This window comes from Muntiacus reevesi, chromosome 14 (genome assembly GCF_963930625.1).
Source record: "Muntiacus reevesi chromosome 14, mMunRee1.1, whole genome shotgun sequence".
Taxonomy (NCBI): Eukaryota; Metazoa; Chordata; class Mammalia; order Artiodactyla; family Cervidae; genus Muntiacus; species Muntiacus reevesi.
In genome coordinates, this window is record NC_089262.1 from 6133677 (window position 1) to 6146940 (window position 13264).

Consider the following 13264-nt stretch of genomic DNA (forward strand, 5'->3'; position numbering starts at 1 on the left):
TCATGACATACGAAAAACACAGTAGTTGCCACCAGAAGGACTCGGTCTAGAATCAGATCTCTACTCCTGGCTGTTCCCCAGCCAGTTCATCTACATTCTCTCAGAGCAGCTCCTCATCTGTCACGTGGAGTTATGAATTCCTTCCTCCTAAGAATATTAGGAGAATCCGAAGATAAAATATATTTGAAAAAGATCTGTCAATCAAAATCATGGCGCATTCTTTCTTTATAAAAATATAAGGATTTTACTTGTGATAATGTGAAAAAGGCCATACATTGTAAATCAACTACATTTCAATTTTTAAAAGTAGAAAAAGACTCAATAGTGTGCTGGGGAGTGAGGAAATTGAGTGAAGGGCAGTCAAAAGGCACAGACTTCCAGTTATAAAATAAATGAGTACCAATGAGGTAATGTACTGGAGAAGGGAATGGCTACTCACTCCAGTATCCTTGCCTGGAGAGCTCCATGGACAGAGGAGCCTGGTGGGCTACGGTCCATGGGGTCGCAAAGAGTCGGAGACAGGACCAAAGCTACTTAGCACATACACACACTGTATATTCTCTGGTTGAAATTGTCCAGAAGTCAGAGTCAGGTCTCAGTGGTTAAAATTCAAGTTTGCCTTCCTTCGGTACCCACACCTCAGGAAAATATACAGAAGGAGAGGAAAGAAAGTGGTGAGAAACCAGGAGCACACTCGGGGGAGACACTACTCTCAAGGACGTTTCAGCCTTTTATCCTCTTAAAAGGCAGGCTGCTGCCAGGCATGCCCTCACATAATTAGCATCATTAATGAAACATCTAGTTCCGTTTGCAGAAGGAAACTTTTTTGTTTTCCAGTTCTCAGAAGGTTTTGGTTTTGCATCCAAGCAGTTACTTATCTTTTTAATCACAGCATGACTTGATGGAATATTTTTTGGTCTGACTAAGAAGGGCAATTCAGAGTAGACCTTGAGAATCACAGCGTTCGTCGTTTTCTGCCCTGTATCTGGAGTCTGTGACTGTTTGCACAGGACTTGGCAAATCCATCACTTCTGAATGAATGCACTTGCTCATGTCAGGTTTAGGTCCACGCCCAGGATGGGCTGTGCTAAACCTGTCCTGTTACTGCCCTTGGCAAACTCATCCCTTTGCTGTCATGGTACATCTGGTGTCTACATTTCTGTCCATTTAACTTAACCTCATAAGGTGTCTTCTTCATTCATCATTGGCAGGGTATATTATGCTTGGTTTGCTTAGCTCTAATGTATCTCCTATGGTGTAGATTCGAAGTGGCGTCACAAGCAGGTCATGATGTAAGTTGCCAATGGGATAGCAAAGGAAATGTACCCTGAGTAACCATGAAAGGCCTGCCTCCCTTCTCGTGCAGTTACCTGAAGAGACGTACTTATCTTGCATGAAGTGATGTATCATTTCTTCTTAAACCGAGCTGCACAAGATGGAGTGTCTGAGAGCCTTGGTCATGTGGTCGTTGACTGATTCTGAACACCTGTTGGCTCTTCAATTTTTAAATGAATGGATGTGTCCCCTATAAAATGGTAGTAAGTGAAGAGAATTATGTAGAGTGTTTAAATTAAGCTAAATTTCATTGATCCAGATTAATTAGAGAGATGATCTAAGTTAATGGAAAATAAAGTGTGTGTGGATATCTTTTGTTTTCACTTTAATGTCTACTGAAATCACCAGAATTAGGCAAATTATACACTGCTTGGTGCAAATCCTTAAGGGAGCTGATTCAAAGCTAATAAAATTTCAGTTTTAAGTAGTATATAATTACATGTTTCTAAAGTTTTGAAATGCGTGAGACGCAACATTTAGAGCATGTTCTTCTATTGTGTATATGTCATTACACATGAGGCAGAGGGGCCAGGAGGACATAGAAACCAGCATCTGTTAAGCCTGTTGGACGATCCAGGATCACTTGGTCCCCTGTGGTTCTGAGGGAGTGGAACCTCTTTAGAACGATTAACCTTCGTTCAACTTTCTGGACTCACAGAGACCAAGGAGATAGTGGCTTCTGTTGGGTATTGGTAAACACGTAAAGTTCAGTTAATCACTGATTGGCTGACCAAGTGTCAGATGTAGTCATCCAGATATCACTGAGCCAGCAGGCTGTGGGGCAGAAGGCGATTTGGACCAGACAGAGACTGTCTGTAATGAAAGTGCTTCATGGTTAAGAATCCGCCTGCCCGTGCAGGAGACACATGTCCAATCCCTGGTCCTGGAAGATCCCACGGGCCTCAGAGCACCTAAGCCCGTGCACCACAACTCCTGAGCCCGTGCTCTAGGACCCTCGAGCTGCAGCTACGGAGCCCCCTAGAGCCTGCCCACTGCAACTAGAGCACGCCTCTGCAGCAACGGATCAGCACAGCAACATTAATTAACTCATTAATTAATTATAAAAAGGAAAGTCTGGACAATATATTTTTTTTTTTTTTTACAAAGTGCTTTGTAATCACAGGTGAACTCCCAGTCCAGCTCTGTAAAACACAGGGAGTGGGGAGGAAACTGTCGGCGAGCCTTGCTTTGCAGAAATGACCTGCAGAATAATCAGCAAGACAGAAATGACTGCGCCCACTCTGGGGACGGGAGATGGATTGCAAGTTATGGAAGTAGCAGGTCCCTCCCTCCGTAGCATTTCTTTGGTTGCTTGTCTCTTCCCGGGGTGGAGTAGAACTAAGCTCGGAAAGTTAAAATTCTTCCACGAACTTGAAATCAGAGACAAACTGGATGAGAGAACATACGTGCAAAGTGATGTGAGCTACGGATCTCGTGGAGGGAGGCTTCAGCAGTCTCCTTCCACTGAGTTCTAAATATTGGAAACTCGATGTTTGATCTTCTTTTCACTATTTTAAACTATTAATCAAGTCAGCTTTCTCCCCATCAGTTTCAAATTTGCAGCCCCTGAGCTGAGATGTCCAAGCCTGGGTTTCTGCCTGGTGAAGTCAGCTTTCCCTTCTTCTAGGGAAGACTTGTTTTCAATGACTTAATTGTGGGAGGACTTTCTATCAAGATCTTGAGTCTCTTCTTATTGGCTTGTAATGAGCTGAGCGAGGAAGTGACTCTCAAACACCTCTGCAATTTTACTTAGCTGTGATACTGAACTTGAACCCTAAGAAGATTCTTTAGCCTTAGTCCTTTATCCCAAATATAGCTGAAAAAATAGCATAATTCAAAAGTGATGCATGCAGTCTTAAAAACTGTATGCTATTCAAAAAGACTTAATAGTAACAGCTCTAACAGAAAAGAGAATAATGAAAATAATCACCATTGCCAACAGTACTATCTATTGCTAGTGCCCTTTTCCATAGGAAATCAAATTGCATTTGACACCCAGTTTTTAATTCTAGTTAAATAAACCAAAGCCTATTAACAACCATTGTTGAGGTGGTTGGTCTTTCAGTTTTCTTCTGAACTTTCTGTCTTAGCTCAGGCTGCCATAACAAAACCTCAGAGGTGGGGGTGCGGGGTCGGGGGAGGGTGCCAACAGGAGATACTTACTGCTCACGTTTCTGGAGGCTGGCAAATCTGAGACCAAGGTGTCCGATGATTCACTTCTGGTGAGGGCCCTCTTCCTGGCGGACAACCCCCTTTCTCTCATGGCAGAAAGACAGACAGAGTCTCTTCCTTTCCTTAATAAGGACACCAATCTCATCACAAAGGTGGACATTCATGACCTCATCTAAACCAAATTCTCTCCCAAGGGCCCCAGCCCCTAACACCGTCACACTGGGGGTAGGGCTTCAGTGTATGCCTGTGGGAAGGACCCCCCCCCCACCCCCAGTATACGCTTGCAGCCCATAATACTTTCTAACTCTCACAATGCTCATGCTCAGTCATGTCTGACTGTGACCCGATGGAACACACCCCGCCAAGCTCCTCTGTCCTTGAGATTGTCCAGGCAAGAATACTGGAGCGGGTTGCCATTTCCTTCTCCAGGGGATCTTCCCGTACCAGGGGTCAAACCCATGTCTGCCTGCATTGCAGGCAGATGCTTTACCACTGAGCTGCCAGGGGAGCCCTTTCTGACTCTACTCCTCCTCATCTGGAGGATGTTAAATTAGAAGAAGATTCCAACACGTGATCTGAAAGTCACTGGATGTTATTAGTCAAAGCACCGCGTGCCTGGTCTGCTCTAAAAGACTGAGGCAAGGAGCCGAGTCCCTGGAAAAGACCCTGATGCCAGGAAAGATTGAGGGCAGGAGGAGAAGGGGTCAGGGATGAGATGATTGGATGGCTCCTCGGATGGATCACCGAGGATGTGAATTTGAGCAAACTCTGGGAGATAGTGGAGGACAAAGGAGGCTGATCTACAGTCCATGGGGTTGCAAAGAGCCGGACACGACTTAGCAACCAAACTACAAGAGACTGATAAAAAGCAGAGATCCTGAGGCCAGGGCAGAGAGCAAAGTAATTCTTTGGGGGTTGCAGGAAATACCAAGGAGATGGAATGGGGATTCTCTGCAGTCATGTTTGAGAGCTCAGTTAAGGGAGACTGTATCTGATCATTTTCTCTCCCAAGCGAGAGCATTGTTTTATTTAAGCCAAATTTGCTGCAAACGAGATGCAGCGAGCTTGCTGAATATTCATTTGCAGCTCTGTTCATCAAGTTTATAATTCCTTTTATTTTCCTTTGACTTATAATTGGTGTTTTTGCATATTTATGATCTGTTTGTTTTAAGCTGAGGACCTGTTTTAAATTCTGTGATGTCCTTTCTCCCCCGGCCCTGGACAGTTTGCTCATAGAGAAACCATGACTTTGAGGGATGGGGCTTCCCCAGTACCAGCAGCCTCACCCCACTCTCAGCTGGCATGGACGCTGACTGCTGACCTCTGTGAACCCTGAGGTTCGCTGTCCTGAACCTAAGATAAGAATGAGAGTACTGAACAATTTTAAAACTCTTTAAAACAGTCACAGAGGACCTGAGTGGTCACCAGGTCCTTGTGATAATTTCTCAAATGTTTGAAGACAGTGAGCTCCCTTCCTTAAATGTCCTTTTCCCAGGTGAAATAACCCTGCATGGGAATTAAAGACACAGACGTAGATAAAATAGGTTAACTAGTGAGAACCTACTGGATGGGACAGGGAACTCTACTCAATGCTCTGTGGTGACTTACATGGGAAGGGAATCCAAAGAAGAGGGGATATGTGTGTGCATATAGCTGATTCAGGCTGCCCAGGTGGCTCAGTGTTTAAGAATCCGCCTGCCAATGCAGAAGACATGGGTTCGATCCCTGGGTCGGGAAGATCCCCTGGAAGAGGAAATGGCAACCCACTGCAGTATTCTTGCCTGGAGAATCCCGTGGACAGATGAGCCTGGTGGGCTGTAGTCTATGGAATCTAAGAAGCGGACACAGCTTAGCAACTAAACAGCAACCAATAGCTAATTCACTTTGCCGTAGGGCAGAAGCTAACACAGCATTGTAAAGCAACCTTACTCCAATAAAAGTTAATTTATCAGAAAGGAAGAACACTGCTCAGCTCATTCTTCTCTGGTCACCTGACCCAGTTAGAAACAGCCTCACTTCTGTTAGTTTCCTCTGAGCAGACGTGGACGCACCAACGACTCCAGCATCACAATCACATGCTCCATGGACCGCAGCGTGATCTCCAGACTGCAGCCGCTTAAAGGACCCTAAATGAGGGAGGCGCTTTATAGCATCAGATGCAAATGCTCTGGAAAGGAAAACCATGGTAGCTGCTTTCAGCGCTTACACAGGTCTCTTTGGAAATGCTTCAGAATCACCTTCCCCGCACCCAAGTAGAGAGTTGAATTGCGTTGGGTGAACCTGTCCTGACTCGTCTCCTGGGGCCATGTTTTATTTAAGCTGAATTTGGTCTTATGGCAATGGTCCAGGGCAATCCTTGAGAGCCTTCAGGGGCCTACCCTCTGGTCTCTGAATATGTTAGAACTTTACTTCTTCACCTATAAAATGAAGTAACAAGAGGGGCCACCCTCCTGGGTGTTTTACTTTATGGACTCTTGCAAGGATGAAATGAGATATGTTTGGAAGATCAATGATGATGCTATGAAAGAAACAGAACCAGTTTGCTGGTAGATACCAGCCTTCCCACCAGCACAGGACTGGTGGTTTATGCATCTCCTGAGAATCATGGACAAGTGCTGATGACTCCTGCCCTACGAACATCAAGTGGCAACCGGGATGTGGAAAGTGACAGAGGACCCGGCCTCTGTAACAAGTGGGTGGAGTCCAGTTTGCACAGACTCTGGAGCATGGGTCACGCTCCATTTCAAGACCAAGTTTGCATCTTCAGGGAAAACCCAGACTGCTGTTATTACCTTAAACAATTTATTTTCTTCGCGACATCCCTTGAGAGGCCAAGTTTCCCATTCTATTTTCTGACAGATGTGAACGTGGCTAAATGAAGCAATCAGATCAAAGAAAGCATCAAGACAGTATGATGTTATAAAATAAATCCAACATTGTGGAAATAGGATTTTTTACTGTGTCTTCTGCTTAACAGTCTTCTAGGAAACAAAATGCTGTGATATTAGTTTTGAAAAGAAAAATCTCAACTGCGTCACTTCCTTGTGCCCTAGGTTTCCTAGAGTCATAATATGAATGCGCCCTTTTGAAAGAAAAATGCTCTGGGACATCAATCACATTTGTAAATATGTGTAGTTATTAAAATACCAGGACTAATTCTATTAACCTTAGAATACGGTACTTTGGGATGAAAGCAGGTATCAGGAAAATGCTTGTAATTTGATTAAATTTTCCATCAGAAGAGAAATGCCATAACTACTTGGCATTAAAACGCTTAGCTATTTATTTTTAAGCATTTCCTTTGCATATCTGAATAAAAATCCATAAATGCATTCTTTCCGGTTATCGTAGCCATGGAGGGTTGGAATTGCATGTTGTTTGAAGCAATGCCACATCCATTGGCCAGACTAATGAACAAATGACCAAAAGAAGGCTTTTCCTGAAGAACCTTGACATTGCAAAGCTGCCAGAGCGCTGGGTCAGGCCGACAGTGTGGTAACAGAGACACCCTTTTCGTAGTCCCCGCTAGGGGAGCCCAGAGCACCGAGGATGGCTTCATTCAATTCCGTTGCTTCCATTTGGTTTTTATTTTGGAGGAACTGACTTCCTAAAATGTCCGCATCTTTGTTTGATGGCATTTTTAAGGAAAAAAAAGAAGAAGCTCTCATAGATAAGCATGGTTATTATTATTATTATTTCTGCTGCACCCAATAAGGAGAGAGATAGTTCTTCTAATTCTGGGCCATCTGGTTTGTGTTAGGGCTTCTCGTTCCTGCATTCTTTGGCTTGCTGTTCTTCAAAGCAAACCCAGCAGTGACACAGTTTGCAGAATCTTTAGTGAAGTAAGAGATGGTCCTTTTGCAGAAGCAAAGGATGACAGGGCTAAAGTAAGAGCGTATGGACAGTTGAGTCTTCTTCCTGGGCAGGACATTTATAGGTTGTTTTCAATTTTTCTATATTTTCTGTTTCCCCTCAAATTTTTGTGATCCTGAATTGTTTTTATCAACAGAGGAACAAATGATGTTCTTTAAAAGGTTCCTATACTCTTGTCTGGAAAATCCCATGGATGGAGGAGCCTGGTGGGCTGCAGTCCGTGGGGTCACGAAGAGTCGGACACAACTGAGCGACTTCACTTTCCCTTTTCACTTTCATGCATTGGAGAAGGAAATGGCAACCCACTCCGTTGTTCTTGCCTGGAGAATCCCAGGGACGGCGGAACCTGGTGGGCTGCCATCTGTGGGGTCACATAGAGTCGGACACGACTGCAGTGACTTAGCAGCAGCAGCATATTCTTACATAAATACTAGACAATGGGGACTGTCCCTTCTCTAGGCTCAGTGAACACAGGTTCCATGTGACGACAGTCTGTATCAGTCACCTGGTGTCACAATAACACTGTGTAAGAACCATGAAATCTCAGTGTCCACAGTAGTGGACTATGGGTTGGCTGCCTGTCTCTGTTCTAAGGGTACCTCATCTTCCTGGGACCAGTGGGCTGGTCAGGGCATGTTCTTTTCCTGATGAGATACAAAAGAGGCACCCCAAACATGCCAGACCTTCTAAACCTTGGATGGATCTGGCTCTCAGTTACTCCCACCCACATTGCATTAGCTGTAGCAGATCACATTTGTTGTTGTTCAGTCACTCAATTGTGTCCAACTCTTTGCGACCCCATGAACTGCAGCACGCCAGGCCTCCCTGTCCATCACCAATTTCCACAGTCCACCCAACTCATGTCCATCCTGTCGGTGATGCCATCCAACCATCTCATCTTCTGTCATCCCCTTCTCCTCGTGCCTTCAATCTTTCCAAGGATCATGGTCTTTTCTAATGGGTCAGATCTTTGCATCAAAGATGCAAAAGTATTGGAGTTTCAGCTTCAACATCAGTCCTTCCAATGAATATTCAGGAGTGATTCCCTTTAGGATTAAGTGGTTTGATCTCCTTGCAGTCTAAGGGACTCTCAAGAGTCTTCAACACCACAGTTCAAAAACATCAATTCTTCAGGGGTCAGCCTTCTTCATGGTCCAACTCTTACATCCATACATGACTTACTGGGAAAACCATAGCTTTGACTATACGGACCTTTGTTGGCAAAGTAATGTCTCTGCTTTTTAATATGCTGTCTAGGTTTGTCATAGCTTTTCTTTCATGTGGCTGAGTCCAAAGATAAGGGAGGACAGCAAAATCACCCATGAGAGGGCACGAATCCAAGAAGCAGATGGGATTCATTTTTGTTAAGTAAATAAAAATGTTAATTTTGATACAGAAATAAAATTAACGTTGGGCAGAGTCATCTCTTTGGAGACTGTTGCCCATGTACCTTGTGTTGTTGTGTTCGTGAACGATAAATGCTAACCCTATTGAGTGGCTCTTTGTGTCGCCAGATCCTGGCCAACGTGATCATCTTCATCTGCGGGAACCTGGCAGGGGCGTACCACAAGCATCTCATGGAGCTTGCTCTGCAGCAGACCTATCAGGACACGTGCAACTGCATCAAGTCCCGGATCAAGTTGGAATTTGAAAAACGTCAACAGGTAAAATACATGTTCGGTCTTACTCCCACGTTATCTGAGATGTTATTGAAATATGTTGTCACTGCTAATGGCGAGGGTGCTCACAGGCATCCACTCACAGGCATCAGCAAGAAACCAGGGTAGCCGTCTGGTCATCTTGCCGCCCAGCTTTGGTCTGTATGCCCAGTGGATTGAATTGTAAACCGAAGAGCAGAGATGGCATCTTCAGACTCAGACCCAGCCCCCATGCCCAGGATCACACACATGCTGACAGCTACATCAGCCACCATCCACACATGGCTGGGGAAATTCAAATAATAATGATAATGATGATTGTTACAGTGACACTTGGTTAAGACACTCACTGTTGGTTACAGCACATTTCCCTGTGATAGTGTTTGTGGGCAGGGTTTGTCCCAGCTGAAATCTGCCTGTGCCATCAACAACACTTCGTATAGTGCCTGTTTTCCACCTGGGATGTTGAAATGGGATGAGATGATTAAATGAGATGAGATGCTTGAACTTGTCCTTGAGGAAGATGATTGGAGTTTCGGGGGAGGGTCTGGTAGGGAACTAGTTGTGCTGTCAGGGGCTGTCCTACAGTCATTGCTGTGGGTGATACGTGGACACATACATTAGGAGAATACATAGGCTCTGATGACACTGTAAAAATAAGAAATGGAGCTAAAGCAGGGCTCTAAGGAGCAAAGCCACGTGGTCTCATCCAGGATGGTGGCCAACAGATGAAGCAGGCCTGCTTTGGAGGGGAAACCAAGAGGGGGTCCTCTACTTGACACATTTAACTTCAGGTCTCAGCAGAAGATCCACATGAAAAGTTTTCTTTTTGCCCTTAAGTTTTCAAATTTATCAGCAGGAACTCAGTTTCCATCTCTAAAGATGATGGTTAACATGACTGTCTAGTGTGAAACCCACAGTCCCTTCTCTGAGTGCATTCATCAGTATTTGGCACATAATTGTGTCACTATTATTTGTTAAATTGTATTTAGTCCATTTTCTATAATTTCATTAAAATGTATCATGGTGGTGAGAGCGAAAACAATCCCTTAGATACTGATACTAGACTTTTATTTGTGTATGAACTGATGAATAGTAATTGTACTCCTTTTTGAAAACAGGGAGTTCTGTTTGTTCATCCAATAAATATTAATTGAACACCTAGATTGTGGAGGGCGTGATTCTAGGCATTGGGGTGTGGCTGTAAATATTGCTTTCTCACTGATATTAGCAAATCTCATGGTTTGTTTCAAAAACATTTTGTTTTGCAACATGTATAGTAAAAGTATTCAGTAATTACATTTACTTCTTTGGTCTCTACGTATATCAAATTCTGGATTGCATTAAGAGAAACAGACAGTTGTTAACATGGGACAGTTAACCAGTACCACTTAATACCCTGTACACTTATCCATGTTCAGTAATGGTTCAAATCTAGGTTCTAGAAAATTCTGTAGTTTAAACACACAGCGCTCAGTGTTCACAATTGTTCCCTCAACAGAGTTCAAGTGTTTCAGGGTAGACAGTTTCCTCTTTCAAACAGTGGTGACTGGATAAGTTTGGTCCTGCCAGTCATATTTAACTTTCTTTTCCATCACCTTCGCCAAGGTTGGGAAGAACTGAAATTCCAAGTCAGCGGATTATATAACCTAATATTTATAGTACCAGTTTGACAGAACACCAAGCCAGGCTGTTGACCTTTTCTATATTGCCTCTTTCCATGAAGAGGCCTTGAGCGGCCAAGAGCAGGTGTCATCCCTTGTCATGTTGATCTGTGGGTCCGTGTGGTCAGAAAGGCCATGCTCTGATCTTACGTGGCTCCAGAACTAGACCAGTGAGGCACACCTCGTTACAGACTTTATGAGACCATCGCGGGAGATACTATTAGGGCATCTGTTTACAAGTTCTAGGAAAAAGAGTCAAGGATCTTTTTTTAAATATGTAAGGAGAAAAGGGACACTTTGAAGAAAAAGAAGAACTTATACTTTGTTGTTGTTGTCCAGTCGCTAAGTTGTGTCCGACTCTTTGCAACCCCATGGACTGCAATGCCCCAGGCCTCCCTGTCCCTCACTATCTCCTGAAGTTTGCCCAAGTTCATGTCCACTGAGTTTGTGATACTATCCGACCATCTCATCCTCTGCCACCCTCTTCTCCTTTTGCCCCCAGTCGTTCCCAGCATCAGGGTATTTTCCAACGAGTCAGCTGTTTGCATCAGGTAGCCAAAGTATTGGAGGTTTAGCTTCAGCATCAGTCCTTCCAGTGATGTTTATTTAATAAAACATAATTTGACACAATGTATGAATTTTGGTACCAAAGTTGGGAATTAACTCTCAGGGTCTGAGGCCCAGAATGCAGTACGTTTGTTAAGATTTTGGAAAATATGTTTCTAGGATAGAAAAAAATGTCCATAGTTTTTTTTGTTTTTTTTTCAGACCAGCGTGTAATTAAGTGGGAATGAAAAAATCCCATAGTTAATAAAATCAGTAAGGTATGAATGTATAGATTTAAGGAAACAAATAAAAACTAGCCAATGGCAAGCTAGGTGCCCTTCATACAGAAGAGTGGCCTCAGAGACCTCGACACTGGTGTGGCCGCAGACCAAATTAAGGTCCGAGGGTTCCACATGTCATTTCTTGTCTGTCTGTTGCCACAAAACATTTCTTTTTTTAAATTTTCTTGAGGTATAGTTGATTTACAGTGCTGTGTCAGGAGTATAACAAAGTGATTCAGATATATCTCTCTCTGTATATATATCTTTGTCTATGGCTATAGATAGATATCTGTATATGTTATATGTATATTGTATATTTGCTTCGTTGGTAGTCACTGAGCAAACAACAGTGTCCTTGAGAGTGCTTCATTCAGGGGTAAGGGGTGTGCTGAGTAGCTGCAAGAGGATTTGTTTCAGCCCCATTTGGGTAAGATCTATGGCATCCATTTTAAGGTTGTATCCGCAGTTACCACAGAAGGAGTTGACGCGCCTGGGCTGAGGGCCGCCATTTTGAATAGCTACTGGGCGCCTTTCACAGCTTCACCCGCTGCCACGCTTAGGCCTTGGGGAAGAGGGCAGATGTCCTGTGAGCCCAGGAAGCTGGTCCTTCTGCAGCCCCGCTAGGGATTATCAACAGACAGTTGAGATTACTGGGAAGGGTCTAGGGATTCTGCAATCTTTTCAAAATCACTCAGCTCTGTACTTTCTTTTCTTCAGATTTTGTGCTTTTTTCCCCCTAGATGCAAATGGGGAAAATCTAGCGATCAAAACCATTTTTGAACAACATGGCTATTTGTACTCTGAGATGTGAGGAGAAGAGGGAATGAAAAATGTTAGCAGAGATTTTCTCAGTATTTGTATTCTTGCCCTAAAAATGCCCTCATGGATAAACACTATGTTTTTTTCTTAGTAAGTGAGAAACTTAATGCACTCAATTAGTATTGAAGCTCCCTTTGGGGCCTGAAAGTGGTGTGTTTTGACTTTTGTCTTAAGTTTCACATCCTGCAGTAAAAGTCATTTCTTGTGCACCATGTCAGTGCAATAGAGGCTCTTTATCAAACCTCAGTCAACAGAGGTGTTTCTCCCTGGAGTATGTAATAGACACTCAGGAATTGATGAGAGCTGGAGTCAGGGCAGAACAGAAACCCTCTTTCTTAACTGCTGGGGCAGTGGAAATAAATGTGGCCTCTGTAGGACTGAAAACTAGGTTTGCTTTTTTTATAGAGAGAAAATAAACACTCCAATTTATATGTTGTCTTTGTTTTCAAGTAATGTAATTGTGAGAATCTTTATGTGGCCTGCCTTCTTCTGGAAACACCCTGTAGATTGAATATGATACAATATGCCTTTCAGTAGACAATCCTAGCCAAGTGAGGTGGGAACACTGTTATTCCGGAATCTGTTCCCCACTGTGGGGGCTTAGTGAACCAGTAGGCTTCCTGTGTTTCCTTGGGGGCAAAATTGTGCAGATTTCAGTGGAACAACAAGTGGTCCTTTTGTGTTCATGGTTGGGTAGATAAAAAACATACCCATCTTTATCCTGATATGATAGCCAGTAATATTAGGGCATTACCAGATGTATTGCATAAATCAGTTAAAACGCTAGGTAGAGTGTGTTGGAGTTGTTTCAGGTTTGGGATGCTAAACTGTGGTCCCTTTTCATGAGGGAATGGAGAAAAGAAGGAATGGCATTTGTTTGAGTCCTCTTAATGTGCCAGGCTGTCTATTTAGTTCT

At 43.6% G+C, this 13264-nt stretch overlaps 1 protein-coding gene across 1 annotated transcript in view; it reads left to right on the forward strand.

Moving 5' to 3' along the window:
* Nucleotides 1-13264, forward strand: part of ADCY2 (adenylate cyclase 2) — a 438387-nt gene that overhangs the window by 216088 nt on the left and 209035 nt on the right. The window contains exon 4 of the mRNA XM_065905185.1: nucleotides 8895-9044. Coding sequence (XP_065761257.1) covers nucleotides 8895-9044 — 150 coding nt within the window. The remainder of the gene's footprint in view (nucleotides 1-8894; nucleotides 9045-13264) is intronic.